At 36.7% G+C, this 14778-nt stretch overlaps 1 protein-coding gene across 2 annotated transcripts in view; it reads left to right on the top strand.

The window, feature by feature from the left end:
* TBC1D32 (TBC1 domain family member 32) overlaps positions 1 to 14778 on the top strand; it is a 289724-nt gene that overhangs the window by 57393 nt on the left and 217553 nt on the right. For both annotated transcript variants that reach the window (XM_045294624.1, XM_045294625.1), the window contains exons 6-11: positions 2100 to 2178; positions 2270 to 2373; positions 2472 to 2533; positions 3240 to 3384; positions 7700 to 7759; positions 9488 to 9578. In XM_045294624.1, the coding sequence (XP_045150559.1) occupies positions 2100 to 2178; positions 2270 to 2373; positions 2472 to 2533; positions 3240 to 3384; positions 7700 to 7759; positions 9488 to 9578 (541 nt within the window). The remainder of the gene's footprint in view (positions 1 to 2099; positions 2179 to 2269; positions 2374 to 2471; positions 2534 to 3239; positions 3385 to 7699; positions 7760 to 9487; positions 9579 to 14778) is intronic.

The following is a 14778-nucleotide window of genomic DNA, read 5'->3' as shown; positions in this document are numbered from 1 at the left end:
TCCCCCCTCCTCCCCCTCTCCCATGTCCCCCCGGAACTGTCAGTCCCGTTGTTTTCTCCTCCAGATTGTTCATCCAGCCTGTCCTATCCAGACAGGCCTGTAACATCACACTCTTATCAAGAAGTTATAATTACATTGGTAAAAAGAGTAATTTGGGAAATACTGTTTGTTATTTATGTAAGGGTGACGAATGAGACCCCATAAGAAAGAGTAGTTTGCCTCATAGGGTTTCCAGGGCTTTTGTCTCTATGGAAACAGACTACTGAAGTTTTTTCTCATGGAGCAGCTGATGGGTTTCAGTCATCCTGTTTTCAGTTAGCAACCACTAGCTTAATCACAGGGCAAGTAGGTGTGTAATTACGTAACACTTACTTGCAGTTCAAACATACAAACACCAGAGGGTGGTGCAGACTTCTCTAAAAATTCAGTGAGCTAAGAACTTCAAGGGAGGAAAGGCTACTGTTGGGTCAACTTTAACTTTTATGATGCTCTCTAGCAAGAGAAAGTTACAAGTTTCCCCGTTTTTTCCCCATTCTTGACAAAGGCAGAATGTTGACCTAATAAGCTCTTAAAATGTATTTTAAAATTTAAGTAACAACTTTGTAAGTATAGTGAGATGAACTAGGATTTATTTAGTCATGGCAGATACTTATGAAGTAGATGGCCATGTCATTAAGTTAATAAAATTGAAAAACATTTTATTAAGCATTTTGGAAACGAAAACAAGATGTGGCGTTCCTTTCATGTCTGACGTGTGTTTGATCCAAATGCATTTTGACTTTGATTCGATTTCAACATTTCCTACTCTAAGGGATTATTTATTCCATGTAACTGAATGAAGCCTGTAGTGGTTGAAAAGTGTGGGGATGGATAGTTTTCAATTGCTGCAACTGTGTAAAGACTTGCAGAGGATACTGAGCATTCTGGAATCTCCTGAGGTTTTTAGAAGGGATCTTTAGTTGGTTGAGGAATCATTTCTTGCAAGCATATTATCTCAATATTTTATAAAAGCCGGCTTGTTAATTGATATATATTTTTTTCCAGAATAGAAATTTTGGTGCAGTTTTATATTATTTTTATTTAATTGAAAGTCAGATTTTAATAGTAGGATTCATTTGTTTTCAGTGTTAAAGTTGGTATTATTATTATTATAGTTTAAATTATACCAACTTAAAAATATTATTATTATTATAGTTTAAATTATATTTTTGAAACCAAACTAGTGCCAGACTCTATTCTGTTTTACATGTGTTATGTCATTTAGTTTGTAATAATTTATACTTTTGAGTTTTAATAATGTAAAAAATTCAGGATGCATACATTTGTAATGCTATTCTTGAAAACAGGCAGCATGGTTGGAGAGTTCTAAATATCTAATTACTGAAACTACCCACATAAACAATTAAAAAGCAAGGAAGTAAGTAAATAAACCTCGCGTTTGGAATGGCTTTTCAAATTTAGCATTGACATCCTTATTCCTTTGTTTATTGACCCTTTTAGATGGCTATTTCCAATATCTAAATCTTACCTTCCTCTCTCTCAGTGTCAATACATTTACTGAAAACAAATTTTAATAATATATTAAACTTACTATTTATTAGATTACGATTATTTTTACTATTATTTGCAGCCAGTTTTAGGTTTTGCAGACCCAAACCAGATTCTGGTGGAATCACCAAGACAGTGACCTTTAGTCACCCTTCAGGTCCGGTCTGGAACTGAGCTCACTCCATAGTAAAATCACCGACCATTTCAGATCTACGGGAGAGCCTTTAGCGAGGACGAAGTACGGTTAGGAAAGGAGGGGGATGGAAACCGGAAACGCAGGGAGCAATCAGAGTCAGCCACTCACATTGAGGGATTACGTTGGATGACAGAATGAGTATCAATTGTTGAATGTAAAACTGATCATCTGCTTTGTAAACCTTCACCTAATTCACAAAAACAGTTTTTTAAAAAGTGCTTCTTTTTATAGGTACGTTTCTACTCTGGTTTCTGAAGGTTTATTTTCTAGGAGTTTTACAATGCGAAAGATGTTTCTTGTATCGTGTTTCTATTCTTGTAAGAGTCTTAGATGCAAATCTATTGTATTTTCATAGGACCGGATCTTAAAATTTTATGCACAGACATTTACACTTTCACCGTTACACATGACTAAAGAAATTTACACAAGCTTAGGTATGTATGTTTATAAAATCATCTACTAAAATGCTTTTTTTCTCGTCATAGGTACTTATGATGTACTTTGTATCTTTTTTTTTCTTTTTAGCTAAGCATCTGGAGTTATATTTTCTTTCTAGAGAAAATCATATTCCTACTCTTTTAACTGGTATAGATATTACTAATCCGAATGTGACCCGTTTACTTAAAAAGGTACTCATTTTTTATAATATCCTTTTAGTTTTAGTTGAGCAGTTCTGCAATTAAGAATTCTAATTTCCTGAAATCTGTTGACCACTAATATATTATAGGTTCGTCTTCTAAATGAATATCAGAAAGAGGTGCCATCTTTCTGGATTCGTCATCCAGAAAAGTAAGTATGCTTGATTTATGACTTCATGAAATATGCTCGCATACTTTTCAGAGAGGAAAAACCATTAGAGGCAGTCTTATTTGATTTAGAAGAAGAGGAAGAGATTAATAAAGCTCTTTTTCTTCAGCATTCTTGTCTTGAATAGAGCTATGTGGATGGCTCTATGTGTGTACAAGTACCACTTCATATCATTGATCACACCTACTCTTGTTGGGTTGATTCTGACTCACAACAACCCAGTAAAAGTTTTCTGAGGTTGTAAATCTTTTGGGGAGAAAATAGCCTCAACTTTCCCCCCCAGATCAACAGTTGTGTTTTAACCACTGACTTTGTGGTTAGCAATCCAATGCTTACCTAACAGGATGATAAAAAAAGGATGTTTTAGCCTCAGAATCTTTCACTAGTCTTTGCTACTTTGGACACAGTTCTTCAAAGTTCTTTAGTCCTTGCCTTTTCAATTCTTAAAATTTGTAATAAAGTAAGAGAATCTAACAGAGAAAGTTATAATTGGAGAGCCAGTGATATAATAGAAAGAATATATGTTTTTTTAAGACAGAAAATAATTGGGCATTTTGTCATTAACTGAAATAGTGAATATTGTTTTTAAACAGTCTCTTTAAATTCCACAAATATACACTATATCACCAGTATTGTATAAAGCATGCACTGTTTTGTTTCTTAAATTCTTTATTTTCCAAACTTTAAGGTATATGGAGGAAATCGTGGAGAGCACTTTGTCATTGTTATCAGTTAAGCATAATCAAAGCCATCTGGTCTCCCAAAAGATTTTGGATCCAATTTACTTTCTTGCATTAGTCGATGCCAAGGCTGTGTGGTTCAAAAAGTGGATGGTAAGGAAAAAATGCAATGTCTTTTATACCTATTGTATTGCTATATGGATTTTAAAATAACTAACATTTATTGAGTGTTAAAGATTTTTATTTGATTTCCTAGGTGTCCATTTATTCTTGAATAAAAAAATTGACATTAGTGGCATTATTGTCCGTACCACTAAGCTGCATTTTACTCTGCAGCAATTGAAGCACAAGGTTGCCATTAGGCTGGCCAAGTTTATTAACATAGTAAGTGGCATAGTGAGAATAGAATTTTAAATGACAGTGCATTTGCTGAATGACCTACACCAAACCTAGTTTTCTTTAGTTCATACATTTAAATTAATAAGTAGATGGAAATAATGTATAATACAATGTATAACAATCTGAATGGTATAATAAATGCTTATTTACCTAGAACACAATTCTGGCCTGTCTGTATAAGTATTTGCTGAATTGAATTGATTTATTCAGAATGTGTTTTTCATAATTTCTGACACTACTTTTCTTACTAACTTCTTTCTTGATTACCAAATAGTGGCATTTTATAGAAAATATACAACATGAAAAGATCAAATAAACTTAAATCTTATTGTACCAAATAGAGATAATCACTATTTTTTTAATTAAATACTTTTATTGGAGGCTCGTACAACTCTTATCAAAATACATCCATCCATCCATTGTGTCAAGCACATTTGTACATTTGTGGCCATCATAATTCTTTTATTTAAAAATCATTTTATTAGGGGCTCATACAATTCTTATCACAACCCATACATATACATAACTGTGTAAATCACATCCGTACATTCATCACCCTCTCAAAACATTTGCTCTCCACTTAAAGACCTTGGTATCAGCTCCTCATTTTCTCCCTCCCGCCCTTCTCCCCCCTCCCTTATGAATCCTTGATAATTTATAAATTATTATTTTGTCATATCTTGTCCTGTCTGATGTCTCCCTTCACCCACTTTTCTGTTGTCCGTCCCCCAGGGAGGAGGTTATATGTAGATCTTGTAATCGGTTCTCCCTTTCTGCCCCACCCTCCTTCCACCCTCCTGGTATTGCTACTCTCACCACTGGTCCCAAAGGGATCATCCACCCTGGATTTCCTGTGTTTCCAGTTCCTATCCATGCCAGTGTACATCCTCTGGTCTAGCCAGATTTGTAAGGTAAAATTGGGATCATGATAGTGGGTGGGGAGGAAGCATTTAGGAACTAGAGGAAAGTTGTATGTTTCATCGTTGCTACACTGCACCCTGACTGGCTCATCTCCTACCCGAAACCCTTCTGCAAGGGGATGTCCAGTTGCCTACAGATGGGCCTTGGCTCTCCACCTGGCACTCCCCCTCATTCACAATGATAGGATTTTTTGTTCTGATGATGCCTGATACCTGATCCCTTCGACACCTTGTGATCGCAAAAGCTGGTGTGCTTCTTACATGTGGGCCTTGTTGCTTCTGAGCTAGATGGCCGCTTGTTTACCTTCAGTCCTTTAAGACCCCAGAATATATCTTTTGATAGCCAGGCCCCATCAGCTTTCTTCACCACATTTGCTTATGCACCCATTTGTCTTCAGCGATCGTGCCAGGGAGGTAAGCATACAATGATAAGATTTTTTGTTCTTTGATGCCTGATAACTGATCCCTTCGGCACATCGTGAGCATGCAGGCTGGTGTGCTTCTTCCATGTGGGCTTTGTTGCTTCTGAATTAGATAGCCGCTTGTTTACCTTCAAGCCTTTAAGACTCTAGTTGCTATATCATTTGATAGCTGGGCACCATCAGCTTTCTTCACCACATTTGCTTATGCACCTGCTTTGTCTTCTGTGATCCTGTCATGAAGGTGAGCATCATGGAATGCCAGTTTAATAGAACAAAGTGTTCTTGCCTTGAGGGAATACTTAAGTGGATGCCCAATGTCCATCTGCCACCCCAATACCAAATATATGCACATCGATCCACTTCCGCATCCTCATAGATAAATATATTTACATATGTACAAATAAAATATATTTACATATGTACATATATAAATGTCATGTAATATAAAAATTACATATGTACATAGATAAATACATTTACATATATACATATATAAATATATGCACATCCATCCACTTCCATATCCTCATAGATAAATATATTTACATATGTACATGCCTGCAGTTAGACCTCTATAAATGCCCTTTGACTCCTAGCTCTTTCCTCTATTTCCATTTACTTTCCACTTGTCCCACTATCATATTCAGCCTTCATTTGGGTTTCAGCGATTCCTCTTGGTTAGATTGCCCTTGATCAAGCCCTACCAGACCTCCTACACCCTCCTTGCCATCGATTTTGGATCACTTATTGTTCCCTTGTCCCTACATTGTTAACACACACTTCCTTTCCCCCACCTCCCTCTCCCATGCCTCCCTGGAACTCTTGTTCCCTTTGTTTTCTCCTCCAGATTGTTTATTCTGTCTATGTTATCTAGATAGACCGATAACTGCTATTAAGATTTTGTTTTATGTAGTTTTATTTCTTAAATATATTTTAAAATGTATCTGTTCAAGTATTTATTGACAAAAATTTGGCTAAATTGTTTGTAAATAACTTTTTTCACTGAAATTTATCAAAGGTACTTGACTTTTAAGAGAATGAGATAGAGCTTCTAAAAACTTGCCAAGAAAAAATTATTAAAAAGTTAACTCCCCAAGCGTATTCTAGTATTAATACAAATATTTTTTTTCTTTTTTTTTTTGCTCTGCATATTTTAAATTTATTTTTAAATTATTATTATTTTTAATCGTTTTATTAGGGTCACATACGACTCATCACAATCCATACATAAAACAATTTTGTAAACACATTTGTACATTCATTGCCCTCGTCATTCTCAAAACATTTGCTCTCCACTTAACCCCCTGGCATCAGGTCCTCATTTTTTTCCCCTCCCCCCCCGCTCCTTCTTCCCTCATGAGCCTTTGATAATTTAGAAATTGTTTATTTTGTCATATCCTGCCCTGTCTGACGTCTCCCTTCACCTACTTTTCTGTTGTCCGTCCCCCAGGGAGGAGGTCACATATAGATCCTTGTATTCAGTTCCCTCTTTCCAACCCACTCTCCCTCTACCCTCCCAGTATTGCCACTCACGCCACTGGTCCTGAAGGGATCATCCGCCATATTGATACAAATTAATCACATTCTCCTATGCTTTCTTTGCGTCTAAGGGAGGAATTGACATACTTTTATTAATATACAGGGAAAGATAGTAAATGTTTTGCCTTTGTGGGCCATTTCCATCACAACCATTCAACTGTTTGGTTGTAGCTGAAAAGTACAAACCACTAATATGCAAATGACAGGTGTGACTGTGTTCCAATAATACTTCGTTGGCAAAAAATCAAATTGGCTGGCTGAATTTGCCATGAGGGCCATTTTGCCGACTCTGGCATAAGGCATGTTCTGTTCAGATTCTTCTTCTAACATCATCAATATTAAAACAAAATAGTTTAAATGTAGGTTAACATATTTTTCTTATTAAGCTGAAAAAGAGGTTAATGGGTTTGGGGTAATAATTTAAGTTACAAGGGTTAAAATCCATACATTTTTTTATTAACGCTAAAGGGCCCCAAACCTTGCTTTAATTAATATAAAGATTGCCCTTCAGAATTTTGATAGTTTTCTGTGCCCTTGTCTTTGTAACACTTATTTTTTGCTCCTAAGTAAAATGATGGCCGTGACTGATACTTATTGTAATTGAGATAAATAAGGTTAATGTATATCTTCCCCTTGGCTGTGCACAATGCATAAAAGTTGTATTTTAATTTGGGGCACTTTGAAGCATATTTCAAAATGATTGGCAGGAAATTATTAGAATTTTGTCCCTTTGGAGCGTTTCAAACCTTGGCACATTTCCCCACATGTAGACGAAATTGTCAGCATAAAAGTTGTGATATTTTCCCACTTATGCACTTTGCTTTGGCTCCTGTCATACAGTGGTAGTCAGCGAAGCTTGTTTGGTGCCAGTTTTAACATAGGTGTGGAAATTTGACACAGTTGAAGGGTGGAATGTTTTTCTACAGGTCCATCATTAAGTGATACACATGTTCTTTGGCATAACTTGCATTCTTGTGATTGCTATGGTTCTAATCTAATCCACATAGAAGACCTGTCTGGTGCTGATCAAAATAAATTCATCTTAAACTTTGTAAATGAAACCACAATAATTTAAAACCAACTTACTGTGTAATTAATGATGTAGTTACTGGAAAAGATATAGAGCAAAGCGATTTTAAATGGTATAGCATGAATATTAAATCAAATGCCATTTCTTCCTAATTTTAGCATGCATATTATAGTAGAACTATACTACTAAGACTTCTTGAAAAGAAATATAAATCTCTGGTAAGTCTGTACTTCTATTCCTATGTTGTGAAGTCATACCATAAAAGAGATAAGATGTAATTAATAGAATTTGTAATGCTGTGTGGTAGTGATGAATATTCCATAATGAAGCCATTCCCCTGTCATGTAATTTTTAAACCACCAACTTCTGAAACAAAATGATAAAAACAGAGTCTTACAATGCAGTCAGGACAGTAGTTAAGAAATATATAAATATATAGTAAAAAATATGGGATGTTACAAATAATGGGCTTTAAAAGTAATTTGATTCAGATCATATGTTTATAGAGGATTGAGTTTCATAAAAGTACCATGATTTTGAGTGAAGCTTACAAGAAAACCGTTCTGAATTACAAATTATTTCACATCTGTGAAAATTGGGTTGAGTTTCAACAAATACAGGCTAAACCTGTAAAATATTTTAGTGAAATGATCTGCATTTATTACTACTAGGGAACAATGTGCAAGCCCAGAGAGACATGGAAAAGATATCAGCAAGTCTCAGAAATAACTCTTGACAAGCACCCAAAAGGATGCCATTTATTAAAACATTAAAAAAGTGATAGTCATGCAAATTTGAAATGAGAAATGCAGTTTACATAGTTAGAAAGAGTCTTAAGTTTAGAAGCTCAGTGCGCGGACAGATTCTTAGACCTGTGTGCTTTGGATGAGTGCAGCAGTGCAGAAAATGAAAGAAGGCGAACAATACTTGCTTTGTGTGTGAGGATTGAAAGAATGGAGTAGGAGAAGGGAAGAATATCAAAAATAGGATGGGAATTTACTTGGAGAGGTAACATGTGTTTAAAAATATTCAGAAAAACTGAATTGAAATAAACTATTTCCACATCTCGTTTCTTTCCCATTCCTACTTTAATGGATTCACTCCCCCCCTCTCCCGACATATGACCATAGGCTGATCTAGGTAGAGAGAGGGGCTGGGGAAAGACTGGGTGAGTTTTTCCTGTGGTGGCTGGATAATGGATAATAAGTGATTGCTGCTATAACAGAAGCCCCAGTTGAAATATTTGAAATATGTTTTTTTTTAGGTTAACTCTAAAAATCAGTTTCTTCTTTTTGAAAAGTTAACTTTTATGAAAATAGCGTTTTAGCCATGCCCATAGAGTTATTTTATTATAAATCACTTCGTGTATTACTAATTCGGTCCTGTCCTTTATCTAGTCACATTTGCTTGAGATCTCAGCTTAAGCTTCCTTTTTGCCAAAAAGCTTTCTATGAACCTCAATGTCAGTCTGAATTCGCAGAATATTGAAAGATAATTTCTCTTATATTTATTTTTTAAAGTAATCTTGATTATGCTTTTGAGAAGAAATGTGGGGAAAAGAGATGGAAGCTATACTATTGCTACTTTACAGAATGAAGGGCTAATTTTGTGCATCTGTGGCAAGAACTTTGGGGCGCTCCATTGCTTTGATTTTCTGGCTATAGGAGATCCTTGTGGAAGGACTCGAGTCATAGCAACTTGCTGAAAAATGACTAGACTGAGTTACTTACTGAAGCTTCCCCTCTAGCTTCCCAGCAGCACTGTCCATAGAGCTAGCATGCATATAAACTGGAGAGACTGAGCTTTAGTGGCCTGGAAAGGTCTTATTCTAAATCTTTTTCTTCAGTTTTTTGGAAATAAATTTTAAGACCATGGCAGTTTATTTTAATGCTTGGACTTGCATGCTGCAAATTTCTGAAATTAATAAGATATTATTATTTTATCAGATAACTGCCGCAGTTCAGCAGTGCGTTCACTACTTTGAATTATGTGAGAACATGAGAGCCAATGAAATGTTGAGACATTCAAAGCATTGTGGTAAATGTTCTTTCTTCATTATGTACATTAACAAGTGATAAAAAAGTATTAATAAAAATAACTTACTTTTAATAGTTTTTAGTAGCATGGCACATTAGATCACCTTTGCTAGTGATCCAAGATATTGTCCTATAGAATTCAATTATGTACTGTAATGATAACTGTTGATAACCCATCTGTTTTTGAGGTTAATGTGCAGCCACACTGATTCTTACCTCTTTATACCAGGGCTTATATTCTTGCCCGGTACCCTACAAGAGTCTACATGCTTCTTTTCTCCTCGAGTCCGTAACTCAAGCTGACTGGCATTTCTATATTGTCCTCATTACTGAACATCCAGGTTACTCTGTGATTTCTTTCTGCTGCTCCTCAGTCTCAGCAAAAATGTCCTAAATGTTTCACAATCTGGTCCGAATCTCTCAGTTTGTTGTCATTCCCTGGTTATTAAGGGAATCTACAGTAAAAATCTCTTGCATACCATTCTCTCTGTCAGTTTGGATCCTAAATGAGTTGCCCATGCTCATTTTGCACAAATATGCATCTCCTTTGTCATGAAAGACTAGTCTTCCAACTGGAAACACAGGGAATCCAGGACAGATAAACCCTCAGGACCCGTGGTGAGAGTGGTGATACCAGGAGGGAGGAGGGAAGGTGAGGTAGAAAGGGGGAACCTTTCACAAGGACCTACATATGACCCCCTCCCTGGGGATAGACAACAGAAAAGTGGGTGAAGGGAGACGTCGGACAGTGTAAGACATGACAAAATAATAATAATTTAAAAATTATCAAGGGTTCGTGAAGGAGGGGGGATGGGGAGAGAGGGGAAAAATGAGGGGCTGATACCAAGAGCTCAAGTAGAAAGCAAATGTTTTGAGAATGATGAAGGCAACAAATGTACAAATGTGCTTGACACAATGCATGTATGTTTGGATTGTGATAGAGTTGTACAAGCTCCCAATAAAATGATTTAAAAAAAAAGACTAGTCTTCCCTTTAAATCTTTTAAGAAGACTTTTCCAAATAGTCTACCTTTTTATTGCTTGTATGCTTATATCACACGACTTACCAGGCAGATTTGATTCTTTTATTGTATTGTGTGTTACTTTTCTAAGCAAACAGAAAATTTTTCAAGAATATGAAAATATCTTATAATTTTCTTTCTGAGAGAATGAATCTTAATCTAACTTAAAACAGTGAAAATGGGCAAAGTTCAATAGTTAACAGGTTTCAAAAGCTATTGTAGTAGAAAGAAGTCCAGAAGCTATAATTTACACTTTAAGAGAAAATATAGGAAAAGGATACATAAATTATTGCAATGATAATATACATATTTTTTTGATAATATACATATTTTACTGATTGCTTGATATTTAAAGACTTTCTTTTTATAGCTTTTATTATATATAAAAAGAAGTTCTTCTTTCACCCCCTACACATCTATTAACCTTTAATGCCTTTAGTTTCTTTTTTTAATGAAAACTCCAGATTTATTTTCTATAATTTCTTTCAAAATCCTTGCTCTTACCCTGTTTTGTTTTTTATTCCTATGATATCTCCCTCTTTGTTGTTTTTGTTAGATGTCATCTTGCTGGTTCTGACTATTAGAGACCCTAAACACAAAAGAACAGAACACTGGTGGGCCCTGCACCACCCTTGTCATTGTTGTCTCTATGCCCATTATTGCAACCACGGTGTCAGTTCATCTAGTGGAAGGTCTTTCTCTTTAGTGCTGCTCTTCTAGTTTACCAAGCATGATTTCCTTTGCCCAAATTTAGATCAATTCAGTCATCCATCTGCTTTGATACTCAGATAATTGAGCAAGAGGGAATTTGGGATACAGGTGAACAGTACAAATATATATATATATACTTTTAGCTCAATTGTTCTCTTTGTGTTGCTTAGGAATAGTCTTAGCAATTCTTGCCTAATAGATGTAGAAAAACATCATATTCTCATCAAACACACTGCCGTGTTGTTGTGAGGTGCCCTTCAGTCAGTTCCCACCCACAGCGACCTTATGCACAACAGAACAAAACGCTGCCTGCTCCTGCCCCAGCCATAGAATCATTCCTGTGCTTGCGCCCAGTGTTGCAGTCACTGTGTCACTTCCTCTCGGTGAAGGCCTTTGTTTCTCTGCCCCTTTACTTTACCCAGAATGGTGTCCTTTTCCAGGGGCTGGTCTTTTCTGGCAACAGATCCAAAGTTTGTAAGATGAAGTCTCCCCATCTTCACTTATTTATTTGTTTTACTTAACTTATTTTACTTTACTTCACTTATTTATTTATTTTGATCAAGGGCTCTTACAGCTCTTATAACATTCCATACATCAATTGTATCAAGCACATTTGTACATATATTGACATTATTTTCTAAACATTCATCATCACTTTTAAGGACCATTTTGGTTGTACTTCTTCCAAGACAAAGTTGTTTGTTATTTGGATAGTCCATGGTACTTTCAATATTTTTTGCTCAGTCCATGGGAGTTTCGAAATTGTTCACCAGCACCATAATTCAAATGCATTGATTTTTTTTTCATCGCCCTTATTCAGTGTCCAACTTTAAAGTGTATAGGAATTGATTGAAATTTCCCTGGCTTCAGTCAGGCACACCTGAGTTCTTACTGTAACCTCACTGTTTTTGAATATTCTAAAAAGACCTTTGTGTAGATATTTACACAATGAAACAAGTAGTTTCACCTCTTGAGTGCTACTTCCATGAACATTGATTGTGGATCCAAGCAAGATGAAATATTCGACAATTTTAATCTTTTTGCTGTTTATCATGGGGTTACCTATTGGTGCAGTGATGTGGATTTTGGTTTTCTTTGAAAGCTGTAATCCTTGATCTTCATCAGCAAGTTTTTCAAGTCCTCCTCCCGTTCAGCAAGCAAGGTTGTGTCATTTGCATATCTCAAGTTGTTAATAAGTCTTTCTCCAATCCTGATGTACACTCCTCTTCATTTTATCCAGTTTCTCTGATTATTTGCTCCGCATATAGTTTGACTAAATATGGTGAGAGGATATAAACCTGACACATACCTTTCCTTATTTTAAACCATGCATTACATCTGTGTTAGTCTGAGTACATTAGAGAAACAAATCCACAGAAACTCATATTTATAAGAGAGAGTTTTATATAAAGGATAAGTGCACATCAAGAAAGCATCCCAAACCAGTGCTGCCCAAGCCCACAAGTCCAACATTAGCCCATATGTCCAACACTAATCCACAAAGTCCTCCTCCATCTCACAAAACACACACAATGATGCCGACTGCAGGAGGAAAGCTGAATCAGTGAATGTGTCAGCATCTCAGCTCTGGCAGGGGTCTCCACATGGCTGCCCCATCACCCAGGGCTGCATTGGGGTAGGTCCATGCGACTTCTCCTGGGGGATGTCTTGCAGGAAGTCAGCCTTGCCAGCTGAAGCAGGGGACTGGCTAGGGCAGGTGCACCTTGGACTGACCACCAGAAAGCAAAAGACCCAAGAACTCAAAAGGTGAGGCTCACAGAGCCATTTATCTCTCTGCCTTTCAATTAACCCCACATGTGTTTATGGACCAGGTTGGCACAATAAACTTTAACTATCTCAGTGCCCTTGTTCTTTTCATACAACTGCCTCCTGATGCATGTCCAAGTTCTGCATGAGCATAGTGAAGTATTCTGGAATTTCCATTCTTCCCCAGACTTTCCCTAGTTTGTTATGATCCATACAGTTGAATGCCTTGACATAATCAATAAAATACAAGCAAACATCTGTCTAGTATTCTCTTCTTTTAGCCAATATCCGTCTGATATCTTATTGTTTCTTTCCTGTGTACTTAGTTGACATCTCGCTTAGATGGCTACTTGTTTGGAGACAAGCCTTTAAGACCCCAGACACTATTCTATCTGATAGCCAGACACCATCTAATTTCTTCACCCTATTTTGCTATAGCACTCATATCGTGTTTCCTTCCTGAGAGCAGGGCAGGTATCAAGTAGGGTCATTTGTAAGAATTAATTGTTCTTAAATTGGAGCAAGGCTTTAGTTCAAGCCAAAATCCACTACTGGAGCTATGTTTTTTATCTGCCTCTGGTTCCCCTTGGAGCCCTCCTTGTTAATTTATGGTAGAAAATCTTATCAACATCTCCCTGTAGCATAAGGGCCTTCTGGTAATAGTGTCATTGAGTAGCCCCTAGTACTAATTTTTAAAAAAATGTTGAGAGAGGGTTATTGGACCAGTATAGGCTAACTACATATCATGATACCTGCATTATTCACATGAACAGAATAAATCCTTATGTGGCTGGACACTATTTGCACAAACAATGGGAGTTAGCTGTCAGGTGAAATTTGCAATAACATTCACTGACAATGTCTGAATAATGATCACAGGTCTGCCAGCATAATAGATATATATGATATATTATATGTATATCTTAATACAGCAAGTAGGCCATTGACCTACTCGCTCAGTGTCTTCTGCATCTTCAAACACCCTAAAATTTCAACCTTAGGTCTTCAGATTACAGTCGATTTGAGGTAGAGTCTAATTCACCTAGTGGAGTTTCCACATCAGATCCCTCTGGTATGTCCTTTGGAATGCGTCGTGTACCTTGAAGATCCAGGTTCATTGCTCCACTGTTCAGTGGCACTTGGCCTGGGTCCGCAGGGTGTGTAGAGAAATTTGATCCAATGTGGCTTATTAGGTCATTCCCCCCCTACTTTAAAGTTGGTCTTCCCCCTTTTTATACCAACACATATACACTTGTTTTCTCCCACATGTGCCTTTCCCCACTCTGACTTGACTGTCCCATCAATATAAGTCTCATCACTCTAATAGAAATGTCTGTCAGTCCAGGGGAACCTCGTCAAACTTCTCATAACAGCCACTAAGCGATCAACATCCACTCACCCTTTCTTGACAATCTGACCCAGCTGATGTGAGGAGCCCTCCACCAAAGTGACCTTCCAGGTACATACTTGGAGAGGATGGTGCATGGTTCATGGGCACAGTCTGGCTCCTTTACAGGCTCTCAAGTTGCCCTGGCCAGCAAACTGGATGCTTTGTAAGCCTGAGCTTGTACATGCCCTGTTTCTTGTCCTTATTACAGTGGATTCATAAAGTTTTTGCCCTTTTGTGATTGACTATCTTTACTCAGCATGACATTTTTCAAATCACTCCATGTCATGAAGTGTTTCATCACTGTTTTTTTTT

Source organism: Echinops telfairi, unplaced genomic scaffold (genome assembly GCF_000313985.2).
Source record: "Echinops telfairi isolate 266 unplaced genomic scaffold, ASM31398v2 ScPeMD7_3533;HRSCAF=4204_0, whole genome shotgun sequence".
NCBI classification, from domain to species: domain Eukaryota; kingdom Metazoa; phylum Chordata; class Mammalia; order Afrosoricida; family Tenrecidae; genus Echinops; species Echinops telfairi.
Note: the sequence above shows the minus strand (reverse complement) of the source record. Positions and strands in the feature narration are given on the sequence as shown.